The following is a 16,155-nucleotide window of genomic DNA, read 5'->3' on the forward strand; positions in this document are numbered from 1 at the left end:
TTGTCCCTCTTGTCTAAGAGTTTTAGACAACAATTCATTAAATGCATTTTTGTATCGACCAGAGTACAGTTAAAGCTTGTCTTGATGTTTAGTTCTGTCTCTCAAATGCCTTGAACTTTTGCTATGAGGGGAGTGAATGATGTCAAACTAGTCCCTCCAGGCTTTACTTTGCTCTCTGATGAGCCTCGAGGCAATATCACTGTTAAATGTGTCGTATAGATTTCTTTGGATGCATTCCTGTGATCTACACTAAGGCATCTCCTTCATCCAAGGAAGAGGGGAACGCGTGCTGCCCGCCGTGGTTAGTCGCTGTGCTAATACCTCGGAGCGAGCAGCAATGGAGACAAGCATAATCAAAGCTTTCTTGGTCCAGTTCCTGGGTGTAGTGCCCACCAGAAAAGATTAAAAAAGAGAAAAAAGCCCCATCAGCTGAAAGTTTAGGTGTTGGCTAACTTCACTGTGTCTTGTGCTTGTCTGTGTGGGCATAGTCTGTCAATTCTGTTTGTTTAGTAAAATTGTTTAGGGCCAGATTTTCAGCAGTGTCTGCAGTCCTTGTTTGTCTGCACATGGGGATCAAATGGGAATTGAGTTTGGTCTCTGGAAGAATTTGCAGCTACGCTTTGTGCACAAACTTGCAAAATCTCATCCTTAATTGTGAACTCTCTTGTCTTGTGTGCTTTTCTTGCAGTTACTTTTTACTGGAAGTGATTTGCTAGAACAGGCCCTAACTCTCCTACTTTCTCTTGTGCGTCAGAAATGCAGTTGGCCTGGAAAAGGGCAAAATAATAGTATAGCAGTAGAAATTTGGACTTTCTTTGCTTCCAGTTCTTTGACTCTTTCCTTGTTGCTCCCAATGATAGAAGCAGCATATTTCTTCCAGTAAAACGAGTGAGGTTACAATGAATAATGTGATGGTGGTGGAAATCAAATGAGTGCTTTGTGCAACTGCCCCCCTGCCTGCACCCAGCCCAAACAAACATGTGGTTGGTGTTAATTCAGCCCTTACAGATCTGAAGGCAAATTTGAAGGGCAAAAGCTAGTAAACAATACCTGGACTGGCAGAGGGACAGGGAGGCATCACACTTATTCTGGTTGTGCTTTTAACACTGATGAGAATGGAGAATGAAAAATTCCTAATACATGAACGGTGGTTCTGAATTTGGGCTCTTCCTTCTCCTCAGCTCTCAGAGTTCTACAGGGAGGGGTGCATTGGAAAGGCAAAAGAACCTCATCCCTAAACCTGCTTAGGAATTAAACATTCCTGGAATCCTCTTACTGTAAGGTACTTGTTACTCTTAAGGCCAATGAAGCATTTGAGCCTTGTTTAGGAAACAGATGTGCTTGGAAGTTTCTTACTGTGAAGTGTTTGCAACGCGAAGGCCATGAAACATTCCCTGCCACAGCCGATAGCTGGAGTGACAACAAATCTCTTACAGGAGATTTCTGCAGACTGTAGCATGTGTTTGTCTTCTGCTGTATAGAGTCTCTGGATTTGTTCAGAAGGATTGGTGAGGTGCTTCAGGCAGCACTTGATGACCCCTGATTGATACGGGCTAAAGTCAGAGATCTGATCGCTTTGGTTCTGCTGATGTTTAAACATGATCTAGACAAAACTGGTCCTGAGAAGATGAAAGTATTGTTACCATGAAACTGTATTAAGCATGGCCTAAATATTAGGTGTTTGTTCTGTATAGTATGTTCCATCAACTATTTATTACCAGTGCTTTAAACTCCAAATTAAGCAAACATTCAAGTAGAGTCATCGGGCAGATGTTCCCTTGATCAATATAGGTTGGGAGATTCTCTACTGGAGGTTTAGGATAAAATTTTGCTAACAGGTAAAACAATGTAAATATGTATGAATTCTATTTGTTGCACATAACTTTTTGGTATAAAAAAAAAATAAGAAAGAAAATAAATGTAGAAATTACCTGTGGATGTCTTGCTGCAATCATTCTTGTGCTGCATTCATGCAGTCCAAACGTTAAGAGCTTGAATGAACCCAATCAGAGGCCTTTTTGGACTCGGTCTGAGCCTTAGAAACTGTTTTTTTAAGTCAGTACTGTAATTCTGTCTCTAGAAATGTACTAGGTTGTGATTTCCCCCCCCCCCCAAACATTTAGTAGTAGAAGAGAGAAAGTACTGGGCTCCCCAGAGATACCAGTGTATGGAATTTCTGCAGCTGCATCCTGTCTTGCTGAATGTTGTGCACATGGGGGTGTAAAGGTTGAGCAGCGCTGACTCAAGGTTTTTGTTGTTCAGTTCTCTAAGCAGCGTGCAAACTAGCCTGTGCACTGTGTTGTTCTTATCATTCCCTGCTTTCCCTGGTTCTGTAGGTCTGCTTTAGCTCCAACAAGATCATGAAGTACCTGGAAGCTGCTACATGTTTCCCTGGATTTGAGGGGTTGGGAGGGAGAGAGCTTTTGGGGGAAGGGTTGGATAGGTGGTGTGGGGCTATGACTGCACTGAGCTTGCAGAACAAGCAGGAGCTACACCTGAAGTGTGTGCTTCCCAGATGTGGGGATATTAAACCTGGCATCTCTTCTGTGGGACTGAATGGAAGTCATCACTTTTTCTTCTGCAACCACAAGCACTGTGTGTTATAGTGGATTTCTGAGCCCTCATTTGTAATGCATTACTGTCAAATCGTTATATGTATTTCAATGTTGGTGTCATGGCTGTTGAAATGGGAAATGATGGCTAGAGACTGAGAAGCTGAAATGACTTTCAAACACTGGTAGTGGATTTAAATATGGTATTCACTCTTCTACCATGGTATGTTTGAGTAAGTGTCTTTTTACTGTGGATAGACTTTTATATTCTGGAGGTTTAATTGCCTAGGAAATCTCTAGCCTCAACAGTAGAAGGAACATTGATAGTATGCTGCTTCTTTTCCCCTTAGACACTCAACAAAACTTCTTTGGAAGTCTGCAGTAAACATGTATGTCCTTATTTTGTGTGTGGTGGTGTGGAAGGTCTGTTGCTTTTTAATGTACCACATTTGGTCACCACACAACACAAGAGGAGATGATTTGGTCACTGAGATACTTAGCAGAAGAGCCAGCTGAGGAAGTAGTCACAGCAACAGTTCTAACACAGTATCTGTGAAATCAGAATTCTGAAAGTACATAATTGTGCAGCTTCCAGCATTCAGTTTTGTCATTCTGCTGGGAGTGGTGCTGCTTTGGGACAACCCTGAGATGTTGCAATAAGTTTGCAGACTGTGTTTTGAGCTCTTCTGTGACTATTGGCATAACCTCTCAGGCTACAGCCTTGCTTTAGAGTCCTCTAAGAGTGGTGTACAGCCTGAAAGGGACTTTACTATGCTACATTAGCATCTCAAGTAGCACGTGCACATCAGTTTAAACATCACCATACCCTGCAATGCTTCAGGCCAGCATCTCAACAGTTTAGAACTAATTTAACCTCAACTATATATTTATAGAGTTTTAGAGTAGTTCAGGTTGAAAGGGACCTTTAAGGGTCACCTAGTGCATAGGGACAGTTTAATATGAAGGAAGTCCTTCCCTGCTGGAAGGTAAAACTGCATCTAATAGCAGCAATTCTGGTTCTGTGAGTCAAATAGTTTCAAAGTTCAGGTGATGTAGTACCTGCAGATCTATGTGCTGCTGTAGCATGGATTCTTTAGTGTACTGGAGCGTGTTGGGTCTCCTCACAGCAGTGGCGATTCATAGACTTTCATAGTCTCAGTCTCCCAGCCAGCCCCATCCCTTCTGTCCAGCAAGAGAAGCTGTATCATCTGTGCTCTTCAGTAATCCTGCAGGCACCTTGCTGTGACCTGAGTAGTGGCACTGTTAGTGTTAGGGAAGTATAACTGGAAAACCTCATTTGCATTGGTGGAATGTGATGTTCATGTAGAGTAACTTAGATTTATTTTAGCTTTTTTTTTTTTTTGTATCATGTAATATGTTAAGGTTGTGTGTTTTTTTTTTGTGTGTGTTTTTTTTTTTTTTTTTTTGCCATGAACAGATACCTCAGTCAGGGTCTCTTAACTTCATCTCCTTGAAACTCTGAATATTCATTTTACTACCTGGAAGCAGGAAGCCTACAGCTGTGGCTAAGCACAGGGAATGAGAGTTTCTGATCTGCTTCGTGTCATAGAAACCACTTCAGGCGAACTAGAAATCACATTAGACTTGCAAGATTTGAGTCAGGCACAAATATTACTCAGAGAAACCTTTCATGAACAAGTTCAGCACAGCACCCAGCCACTGTAACTTCTGAATTCATTTCAAAAAGAGGGCATGTGATTTGGTTACAGGAGGAAGGCAGCTCGACTCGTTTGCAATCTTCCAGTATCTTTCTCTAAGAACAAATGCAGCTGCTTTGGGCTGTCGCTGGCGGGTGAAGATTCCTTTCTTGTTCCCCAAAACACGTGTGGTCCCTGTAGAGAAGTCATAAAATAAAGCAAGTATATATCAAAGGCTTTTACATGCCCCACTGTGAGCTGTCAGGATGCATGTGCTCAATCAGCTTAGGTGGAAGAGACCTATGCACTTTCTTTGACACATAGTCAGGTACAATGGGGAACTTGGCAGATGTCCTTTGCATCCTCTTGGCAAGATTAACTGAGCAGTACAGCTGCAATTAGCTGCATTTACAGCTGGGAAGTCCCTGACAGCTAACTCAGGTGTGCCCATTAATTTGCTCAGTGTTGTATTTACAGCAGATAGGCCTCTCTTGCCATTATCTCCACCTTGAAATGTGATGGTGAGAATGTTGATGACTAACCATGTGACTGTCCTGTCCTTTGGTGGTGTCCAAATCCTTTTTGCCTATTTTAGTTTCCATAGGAAGCTGGGAAAGATGATGACACCATTGTAGAGAGACTGGAGCTACTTCTGTGTGTGTCAACTTGTCCACGTTTTCTCCATCCTCCTATGTGGAACTGATCCTCCTTGTGATGACTTAGCTTTCTACTCCCTGTATTGGTGCTCTACAGATTATTCTTAGTGGTGTTTCTCTGTCTGAAATTGACTGTTCACCACCCTGACTCTCTGCAGGTGGCACATGAATAACTGGTTCCTTGCTAGGTCTCCTGAGTTGTAACAGTTTAATTTCTGTGGCTGTCAGCACAGCCTGAATGCACTTATTAATTAAGAGTGGATGGAGTGTCATGACAGACCATTGTCCACCAGTGTGGCATCTGGTCCTCTGTTGTTTAAACCTCTACCAAGTTAATAATACTTCAAGGTGCTCTGTCACTAGGGGCAGTTGTAGATGAAATATGAAGCAAGTGAAGCACATCCCTAACAGTTGACTGAAACTCTGAATTGAGGATGGTCAAAGAGATGAGGTAATCTGTGTCTGCTCATAAGCTTCCCTGGCATTCTGCCCTAGCACACTGTCCTGTGTCCTGGGTAGCACTGCTGCAGGTGGGACACCTAGGAGCTTGAGCTGGAGAGGATGCATTAAGTACAGGCAGGGCCTTCCCTCTTGGCTCTTGTCATGCTGGACTTTATCACAAAAAACAGCTGTGCTCTGTCTTGGTAAGCAGAAAGCCCTTTTGTCCTGCCCTACAGCCCAGGATTCTGAGCTGTTTAGAGTGCAAGCTTACCTTGGTTGGTCATGAAATCAGCAAAATTCCATATGAGCTCCCCAATCACATAGTCTTTCCTCTTCTTGTCAAAGACAGAGTGGTACTCTCCTAGCATGGCTTTCTGATACTCCTCACTGAACATCAGGGGTGGATCCTACAGCCAGGGAAAAGAGGTGGCCTTGAGTGAAGGTGAGAAGGCAGCAAAGGCTCCATGTGTTAACTTCCTATTCACTGGGGAGCTGCTTCCTGAAGGCAAGTTTATAATGGCTTGGTCTGTTCATTGTCATTAACAATGGCTGTTGGGTGACAATTGGAGCTCCGGCAAGGGCAAGGGGAAACAAAGTACAAACATCATGCCAGGTGTACCTGGGGAGTCTGCCTTTGCTTGGCATTGCTGCTTTGTCATGGGAGCTACAGGAGTGCCACCTGCTGCTGTGCAGGACAACATGGTCTGGAAGCATTCAAGGCCAGGATGGATGGGGAGCAACTTGGACTAGTGGAAGGTGTCTCTGCCCCTGGCAGGGGGTTGGAAATAGCTGATTTTGAAGATCCCTTCCAACTCAGACCGTTCCATGATTCAATACAATCATGAATGTCCACTTTCCAGTGTTCTATCTTCCCACTCAGCATTTTCTATGAATGCCAAAGTGCAGATCTCAGAGTTTGGTGCTTTTAGTCAAAGCTAAAAACTTCTCTTCAGGTAGAATCTAACCTTTGCTAGTCAATGGCAAAGCTCATTGATTTCAGAGGAGCAGGATGACAGTCCTGGAGCGTTTCAGGCACAAGCTAATGCATCTCAAGACTGAACAGCCATGCTCAGTGGTACCCAGCTCCTGGTTCAGTTTTGCTGACCCTGGGAGAAGGGCCATGCTTTTTTCCATCTAGGGCATCTCTAACACTTACACTGTGAAGCCCGGGAACTGAATCTGCTCCATATTCACTCTGGATGATGGGTTTTTGGTAGGTTTTATACCAGTTCTCAAACTGTGCTGTGAGTTGTAGTGGAATAACCTCCAGATGGCCTGGGTCATGATACCAGGAGAAGTAGCTATTGACACAGATCACATCCACGTAAGGAGCCTACAGAAAACAAGGTGAGAGTTTTGTCACAGACCTCACAACCTTCACTCATGAATCTAAATCCTCCTTTTGGTTCATTTGATGCAGTTCAGTTTTACTGCATGTAGAATGAAGTCTTCCCTCCCCAACAGTATTTTTTTACCAGGAAATAAAGGGATAAATCTAGGAAGCTAATAGGATATTCATTTAGCATTCTTCTTAAAGACTTTAGGAAGTCACAGCAAAGAGTTTAGACCAAGATCAAAGTTAGACAAGATCAACCCACTTCATCCTCAGGTGTGTTAGAAGTTTTTGAGTTTCCAAGATGTCTCTGGCTTGCTGGTACATTTGGATGTACTTCTGCAGTATTGGAAGGTGATTATCAAGTCAGTGGTCAAATATTTTGACTAGCAACTAAATTTGTGCATCAAGGGTGCAATACTTAAGACTAAGCATTCTGCAAGTTCTATGCCATTTCTACCACATGGACAGTATGCTAAAAGGGCCCAAAGCCCACTCAAGATATTAAGTGATGTTGTCTGTAACTTGTTCAATGTTCTCTTTAACATGTTTTGTAATAAAAAGATAATTCTAATGTCACATCAGTGTATGAGATTTGTTCTTGGGTTTTGCTTTGTTTTGCTGTGTCTCCTCTCAAGCCAGTCAGGACACACTTGTGGGGGTGGGATGTCACAGCCTGCCTGCCTCATGAAACCAACATCCAAGAGCTAATCCCTGCAGGGCTCATTCAAATCTAAGGCCACCAGTTGTGTTTGTTTCCTTGAAAGAAACACCAAGTGGAGGACATGTGGCAGCATCATGTACCTCCAGCCTCTCCTGCCAGAGGTGTTTATTACGTGGCAGCAGCAAGCATAGTAAAATTAAAACTGAACTACCCTGGAAACAAATCTGTGTTAGAGATCTTTAGTTCATGGTATGGCCAGTGTAAGGCACAGACAGCCAAGGATAGTGCCTGTTGGCTATTTATACAGCAGCTCCAGGACTGTAATTATGAAACTGGAAGAGCTTTTAGGTTATTCAACCTTAACAGACATCTGCCAAAGAAAATCTGGAGCAGTTTAAAGCAGGAATTAAAGCAAAGCTTCCTTCCTTTAGGCTTCCTCAAGGGCTGTGAGCATTTTAAAGAGGTTTAAGCTTTGGTTTAATTGCAAGTGAAAATCCTGAGCATTAGTAAACACAATCAATGGAAGAGCAAAGTGTGGCAGTGTTAATGGAATCCAGGGGTCTGTTCCTGCATGCTGCACTCAAGACAAAGATCTCTTCTCTTACAAATACTTTTCTTTTCAGCTGGACTACTACAGGATAAAGTACTTTGTACTAGAGACAAAACTGAAGTTTGTTTCTGCCTCTCCATCTCCAGTAAACATCAGGAGGTGGGGGTGGAAAGGACTCTAAAACAAATAACAAGAGGACATTTAATGTATGAATTAAAAAAAAATAAATCTAGGAATGAAACTTACACCAAGATCGAGGGCATAATTGGCATCTGTCACAAAGGTTACTGGTCTGGAGGGATCGAGAGCTTTAGTGTGAGCTATCACTGTCCTGTTTGCAAACAGTAAAGCAAGAGTTCAGCAACAGCATGGAGAAGCACAGCCCTGTTTCCCCAAGCTCTCTGTCCTTCCATATCTTCCCGTCCCCAGACATTGGAGCTGGTTTGGATTTAGCAGAGTATTTTTAATTAAATACTGCAGGAGACTCAGGGATCATCTGCTATGAAGTGCCTGCAATTCTAGCCAGTTCTGATGGAGTATCATGGCAAAGTTGTTTGCTATCCCACGTGAAAGAAAAGCAGGATGGAAGTGCACCAAACACAGGCAAGTCAAGTTGGCTGCTGGTGACAGCAGCTTCTAAGCTGGGTTTGAAGACAAAAATGCATGAAGGGTGATGGAAAATTCCTAAACAACTCTTGGGAGGTGTTCATGCAAAGGCACAAGGCCCTGAACAGCAGGCAGAGCACTCAAGGTTGGCTGCTCTTGAGGAAACCCTGGAAAAGGGACAGAAGACACAGAATGGGAAGGTCAGGCTCTGCTGCTTCCTCACCATTGCAGGAGGGTGGTGGCTCATTCTGAAGATTAACACTTTACAGTTATCACTTAATGCACCTACAGCTACTAAGGACGTTACAGAGATGACTCCTGGCTACCCAAAGCTTAAATCTCTTTAAAAACAAAACCAAAGGGACTGCAGGGGACTCAAAGCAGTGGCTTTGGGGTGGGACATCACAATCCCCTGCAGAGCAAATAGCACTAACTGAAGAACCTTGGTTCAGAATTAAAGGCCAATTATTTTACAGCTTTGCTGCAACTCTCCAAGAATGTAGCACTCATCTTCTGTTGGTAACAAGGAATGCCCTGTTCCCATCAGGCCTCCCTCTGCATGACCTTTAGTTCAAGAGGAGGTGCTCAGACCAAGTGGACTCCTTGTAGTTTTACAGAACCTCACCGGTTCAGAAACAACAGGTTGAGACTGCATCTGTGGGTACTGTTTCAGGGTTCCCTTCTCTGTGCCATCCCAAAGGAAGAAGATCTGCCCAGACTGAAGCCTCAGCTCTGTGTACAGCAGACACTTACTTGAAGTAAAAAGCTGCTGGGGGCAGCTCTGATGCCGGCTCGTTGGCTACTGACCACATCACAACCGACGGCCTGTTCTTATCCCTGCGGATCAGCTCCTCCATCACAACCAGGTGATGCTGCAGGGATTTGTTCCCAAAGCTCTCGCTTTAAGGCAAAAAGAAGCAAGACCTGGTGAGGCAAGGGTGTGAAACTCATCCCCTTTGCCTTTCCTTGTGAAAACTCAAGACTCCCGAGGTGTATAAGCACAGCTGAGCCCTGACACCGAGGATGGCTTCTGCCCTATTTCCCCAAAGCCTGCTGCACAGTTCAGGGCTGTGCTTTGGCCTGATGAATCGAGCCAGAACAAATGACATGATGGCAATGTGGCAAAACACCCTCTGGTTGCCCAACCTCGCTAGGCACACGTGGTGCAAGGGCTGATTTCTAAATAGAGCAAAGTACTGCCACTAGTAGGACACCGGCAGCGCAGGCGGGGAGGGGGATGCTTAGGAGGCAGTTCAGAGAGGAGCACAGAAACATGGGGGAGGGTCTTTAGAGCTTACGGCATTTTGATCCCCACTGCTGGGCACTCATCAATCACCACAATGCCATAGGCATCGCACAGGTCCATGATCTCCTCGGCGTAGGGGTAGTGGCTGGTGCGGAAGGAGTTTGCTCCCAGCCAGCGCAGCAGGTTGAAATCCTTTGCAATCAGAGGCCAGTCCAGCCCTTTGCCACGGATCTAGGAGGGGGATAAAGAAATCGCAGCCAGTCACGCTGCTGGGCTGGGGCTTCTCCTCGCCCGTTAAATGGGCATCGCTCCCCTGCTTAGTCCCAGGCCGTTTCCATGCACCACGCAAGACCTTTCTCCGCACGGTTCGCCTTTCTGCGGGGCATTGCCAACGCACTCAGCCCCCGGGGGTCAGCCAAGCTACCAGCGCTGCTGCTGGCGGCCGTTCGAAGGTGAGGTGCCCTGCCCGGGCCGCCCGCTCCCTCCCTTTCACAGGTGTTCCCCATGAAGCGGACGGGGGAGAACAGGGTGGAGGAGGACCCCGGAGCGGCGGGGACCTCCCTCCGACGAGAGCCCGAGCTCAGCAGCACCGCGAGGGAGCGGCGCCGCCAAGCTCCGAGGTAAGAGGGCGGGCGGGGCTGGGGCCTCTGGCGTGGCTGTGGCGCCCTCCTGTGGCCCGGCTCCGCCTCGCATCTCTCCACGGCTCTGATCTCCCCGCCGCTGCTCCGAGCGTGGGGAACCTGAGAGCCGCTACTTCTGATTGGAAACCATGACTGGGGGTGGTTTAGATCCTTTGCCAACATACCATGAGCCCTGAGAGGGATGTTACGGCTATGGCAGGACTTGCAACGTCTTCCCTTAATGGCGGTAATAGTACAGCCTACCTGGCAGCTCCCAGCCTTAGAGAAGGGTGTGAGGAAAGGGCCACTTTGAGTGAAGAAGGGAGGCAAGAGCAGGTGCTGCAGCCCAGTGTGAGCTGGCATTAGGTGCTCCTACCACGGGTGCCAGACTTACATCTGCATCTTCGTGCTTGTTGACACCATGGAAGTAGAAGGGCCTGCCGTTGATGAGGAACTGCGTGCTGGTGACGTGCACGCTGCGGATGCCGACTGGGAGCGTGTACACATCCTCCAGCAGCGCCCCGTCCACCTGCGCCTGCGTCTTCACCTGCAGTTCCAAAGGGAAGATGCAAGTGACCTGCTGGGCTTCGCAAGGATGCTCTGTCTTCCCTCCCCCTTGTCTGTAAGGCCTATCCTGACCACCCCTCCATTGCCCATTGTTGCCTCAGCGTGCAGCCTGCTCCTCACTGCTGCTTTGGCTGCTTCTTGTGGTCCCTCTGTACTTCCCCAGGGAGGGAGCAAGGTCTGACTAAACAGAAAATGGAAATCACATCTGGGGAAGCTGAAGGATGAAGAATGAAGCCTGGATGACCTTGCTGGGGCTTGTTCACCCCAAAAGCTTCAATTTATTTTCCTCTTACTTATCCAGGCCATGTTGTATCCCCAGACAAGGTAGTGGTTCACCTCTTCTGCCTGGCACCTCGATACCAGACAGTGATTTAAATGTCATCTCCTCACAAGAGATACAAACCTGAGCCCTGGAAACTCACAGCAGCTCATCTGCCCTAGTTTCTACATCTTAAAGTCACTACTCATCCTTAACTCTCACAGAGGCTTCCAGCCTTGTGCTATTGAAGCTGAACTCTTGTCTTACAGAGTAGGAAGAAAGCTCATTGCATGGCAAAGCATGTGGAAGAGGTTAACAGCCTGCTCCTCAGAGGCTCCACTCTCAGCTTTCGTGATATCTCCTCCATTTTATCGTCTCAAACAGTCCTTTTGCAATGGATAGCTTGGGCCCTCAATGTGAAGGGCAAGCATGTGTGCACTCAGGGCATGTCCCTCTTGTCACCAACAGATCAGTTCAGCATCCAGGAAGCTGGCAAGGTTCAATTTGATTACTGTGTAATTAGCAGTGCCACTCTGGTCACATGAACAGGATCTGTGGGAGAAGAGGAGTGCAGAAGAAGGGCCATATGGCAGCTCCTTATCCCTATTAGGCAGTCAGAGGGAACACACACAGGAAGGCAGAAAGGTCACTGTTACCTCCAAGGAGTAGAGGTATCCAGGGCTCTCGTGCATCAGATAAGGCCACCAAAGAATTGGGTTCAGGACTTTCAGCTCTCCTGCTGGCCCATCACCTGTAGCAACCACTTTCCCCTCTTGGTCACATAAATTCAGGGACAAGGAATAGAAAGTGCTGCCAACAACTGACACCTGATACTGCACCAGTGCTGGGTCAAGAGAAACAAAAGACAATCAGAGACTGCCATGAAAAGAAAAATAGAGGCATTAAATCTTGGAGAGTTTTCACATAAAGCAGCATTGAAAGATGAAGGAGACGTAGACCAACAGAGTGGCATGAGTTGAATATATGAAGGGTGACCTATTGGTCTTGAGGTCCAGAAAGTTCCAGCAAGATTTGGGTATCACACAACTCTGTTACTTTGAGAGAATCCTGCTTAAGTGGCAGGAAGAGGACCCCTACTGAGAAACTCTACTTTGAGGAACACCTGATCACCCTTTAACAGATCTCTTGCAAGTAATTTTTTTTCTTACTGCTTCTGAGCTCTTTGCCTTATTCTTGCAGCTGCTAAGCTGTGCAATAGGCCAGCTCAGGTTCAAGGGAACGCTACTACGAAACAGATTCAATCAGACTTTTACAGGCTATTTTCTCTGCTGCACTTGTCATCTTCATTTGGACCCTGAGGTAGCTGCTGTAATTGTTCTGGACCTACCAACACTGTCTGATGAAGTAGTTGTCACAGTAATATCATCTATGTAGACAGAAGGAGTGGTGTAAAGCACAACCGGGCGATGGATTCCAGCATAATTAAAGAAATCAAACCTGATGTTCTGTACAAAATAGTTCTTGGGATACCTGAGTGAGCAAGACAGGAGAAATGGCTACATTATGGTTCATTACACAGGAATTGAAGGCAGCATCTGGATGCTAGCAATGGAAAAGGCATGCAGTAAGAGATGCTAGCTGGTAAAACAGCCTTTACAATGGGATGGATCTAGCTTTCAGCAGTGCTGCTGCGACACTGAAGGGGACTTCCAGTTAATAAACATCTAACCCACTGAATAGATTAGATCCTTCAGGATAGCTGGGACGTGAAGTTTCCAGCTGAATTCAAGCTTCTCCAACCTGCCATTGACTCAGTTTAGCAAATCACTTAATCTCAGTCCCCTGTGTACAAAACAGTTGCAGTAACTCAGCGCAGAATCCTCACAACCACCAAAGCTTAAAACTCCTCCCTGCTCAGCTGATGAACCTCAGCATAGATACAATCCAATGCTTTTGTAAACTGCTTGGGGGTCTTATGAGCAAGCAGCTGAATGAATTCCAAGCCCCTCACCCCAGGGACAAGCTCAGCAGTACAGCATTGCAGCAACTCACCTGGCTTTGTCAGTCATGTATTGAATTGAGCCTGGAGGCAGCGTGTGGGGTGTCAGAGTGTTGTTGAGTGCGACAGTGATGCGGCAGGGGATCCCTGGGCTGCCCTGGACAACGCTGCTTATGTCTGCTTCGAAAGGGAGGTGGCCCCCTTCGTGCTCCACAACTTGCACTCCATTGACCCACTGCAAGAGAAAACACCCATGAGCCCAAGAAGCAGGATTATCACCACAGCAGGGAGAAGCAAAGGAGCCCAGGAAGAGGAACTTGGGCTTCCCAGTAACACCGGACCTTGTTCTGAGCTCTTACTCCTTGAGAGATCAATCTAGCAGGGAGCTAGGTTTGGGTCAAGTGTCACTGAGAGACACTGTTCTGGGTAGACCCTGTAGCAAGGACATGTTTTAGTAACTAGTTCTGATATTGGAGGATCAGAGAGGAAACATCTGGGAAACACAGCCACGTTTTTGGCTGGCAGAAAAGAGGCAAGAGTTAAGAAAACAACAAACTGATTGTACACCTGGGCAGAGGTGTGCCTGCTGAAGAAGTCAGAGGGCAGGTTTCAGTGCAGCAACGATTTTGGAAACAGCCAGCCAAGCTCCCATGCAACGTACCACAACGGAGTAGTAATGGGCACTGCCGAAGCGGAGCACCACTCTGGTGTGGTCATCCTGCAGCCAGCGCAGAGGCAGCAGCACCTCCTTCTCGTACCAAACCCAGCCGATGTAGTTCTCCAGGCTGGGGTCTTGAGTGATATCATTGAAGCTGGCAGGCACAGGCATGTCAATCACAGGACCAGTCTGGCAGGGATTGTACAGAAAGGGAAGGAATAGATCATTTTAAAGAAAGACATTTTACTGTCCTGGCTGCCCAACCTGTACTGCTGGAGGTGTCCCCTTCCACTGATAGCCTTAGAAAGTCTTTGCCAAGGGGAAGTCTTTTGGAAACCCTGTTTAGAAACTGGTGTGGTTTGTAACAGGGCCTATCCAAGTCCTGCTTGATATCAGACCCAGGAACCTGCCCGTTCCTACAGCATGAAGCTGCTCCTATCTTTTTCTCCTCCTGATTTTATTAATGGCTCTGGTATTGCAGAATCAGAAAAATTAGGAGCTAAATAATAAATTCCCAAGTTGTTTTTTCAGCCTGGGAGTTCCCACAAAGGGCAGTTTCTCCTGCATGGCTCTAGGTATCTGGTGAGCAATGCTGACAGTGTGGTGTCAGTGAACTGGAGCAGGGTGCTGCTTGTCAGGCTGAGAGCTGCAGCAGAAAGGTGGCAAGAATCATTGATGTTTTGGGTCAGATCTCCCAGGGAAGGTCTGTGGAGACTGTCTGGGATAGGTCCAGCATTTCTCACTCCCTGAAATCCACACAGATGTTGTAGGATTACAACAGAGTCAACTCACTTCTAATGTAAGGACGTTAGGCAGATACTGTCATAATGGTGAGGTAACTGAATGCTGTTGCAAAACAAAGCTGTTCATTTTTAGCACCTTCTGTGCTCGTGATGCTGCACAAACGAGTGCTGCAGCAGCTTCCCCTTTCCTAAGGAAGCCTTTCCATGGAGATTTGGTCACACAGGGGTGAGGATCATATGCACAGCTGAGTCAGCACTGAACTGTACCAGCACTGCAGAGAAACTCAGCACCCTTATGAGACATCAGAAAATCCCAGCAGGAAAATCCTGGTATCTGATACAGGTTAAGCTTTGACTGGGGTGGCCATAGTTGTGTGTCTCCTTCAAGGAGATTCTCTGATGTCTAAGCCTCCCTTTGCAGGGAGCCCAAGATTCCTCTCCTCTGGCAGTCTCTACACAAAACTTCTAGGAAAGTTGTGTCCTTTAGTTCATCTCTTTCCCCAGTTGGCAAACATCTGGCCAAAGGGCTGAAACAGAAATGAAGAAGGACACGTACATTTTATGCACAGAGCACATAACTTCTTTCTTTAAGGCAATGGATTTCATAATGGATGTCAGTTACACTACAACTTGTGTATCCCTACTTGGCTACTTTGGAATAGATAATCCCAACTAAACACCAAACAAATAATTCCAAAGCGCCCTTTCCAGGCTTGTTTTTGCTTGCTGTGTGTTGCTGACACAGGTGAACTTTGTGCAAGGCTAGGCTGGGGTTTGCAGCGCAGGGACAGCTGATGGTGACCTGAGTTCATTCAGAGGCTTCCTGCCTTCGGAGCAGGGATAACGGGAGAAGCGGGATAAGCGGAGATGTCGCTTCTTTGGGTGCTAATTCGAAAGAAAATCCTCCGCAGACAGCCCTCTGCATAGCGACAGCCACTGAAAGCGAGGCGGGGGGCAAAGAGCAGCCGGCTCCGCCAGCCCGGTGGGGAAGGACGGGGCGAAACGGTACTGAGAGGAGGGGAATAAGCCTGGCTCGCAGCTGGGGCCCTTCCCGGGCGGACAGCACCCCTCTGCCGCCTTGCCTTGCCCCGGAGAAGGGGCAGCCCCTTCCCGCACCCCCGCTCTCGGCCCCTCGGTACCTCCCGGAGCGGCTGCCGGTACCAGCGCTGCACGAAGCCGGCGTCCCTGCCCGGCGAGAAGTCGGCGCGGAAGCTCCAGAGGCCGCCGAGCTCCTTCCGCTCCCGGGACGGGGTGTCCCGGGGGTACAACATGCCGCCCGGCAGGGCCTCTGCCCACCCCAGCGCCAGCAGCAGCAGCAGCCCGCCGGCCCCCGCCATGCCTCCGCCTGACGCCTGCGCCGCCATCTTGGCTGTGGGCAGTCCCCGGCGGCGGCACAGGACCCGCCCCGCCGTCTGGAGGGGAGCATGAACAGCGTCCCTGCTCTTTTGCAAGAGCCTCGCACCAAAGCTAGCATTAGCCTGGTGTAAAAAGACTCGCAGGGGCTGGGCTGTGTCCAGCACCGCAGGATGTATTTCTTTATTTGCTTCCTTTTCTTTTCAGAGTCACTTGTTGAAGCAGGAGGGCAGGATGTTATTGGGACTGATGACCAGACGGCACCTTGGGGACAGGCAGAAGGATGATG

The 16,155-nt window shown here is 47.3% G+C and overlaps 1 protein-coding gene across 1 annotated transcript; it reads right to left on the bottom strand.

The window, feature by feature from the left end:
• Positions 1 to 4,210: 4,210 nt before the first annotated feature.
• Positions 4,211 to 15,793, bottom strand: GUSB (glucuronidase beta). The gene is made up of 12 exons (XM_054394283.1): positions 15,653 to 15,793; positions 13,774 to 13,959; positions 13,166 to 13,347; positions 12,501 to 12,643; positions 11,809 to 11,996; positions 10,721 to 10,873; positions 9,759 to 9,937; positions 9,214 to 9,360; positions 8,101 to 8,185; positions 6,464 to 6,640; positions 5,579 to 5,714; positions 4,211 to 4,405 (listed from the first exon to the last, which is right to left on the bottom strand). Exons 1-12 carry the CDS (start codon positions 15,782 to 15,784, stop codon positions 4,248 to 4,250), a joined length of 1,866 nt encoding a protein of 621 aa, XP_054250258.1. The 5' UTR covers positions 15,785 to 15,793; the 3' UTR covers positions 4,211 to 4,247.
• Between the last annotated feature and the right edge of the window lie 362 nt (positions 15,794 to 16,155).

This window comes from Indicator indicator, chromosome 30 (genome assembly GCF_027791375.1).
Source record: "Indicator indicator isolate 239-I01 chromosome 30, UM_Iind_1.1, whole genome shotgun sequence".
Taxonomy (NCBI): Eukaryota; Metazoa; Chordata; class Aves; order Piciformes; family Indicatoridae; genus Indicator; species Indicator indicator.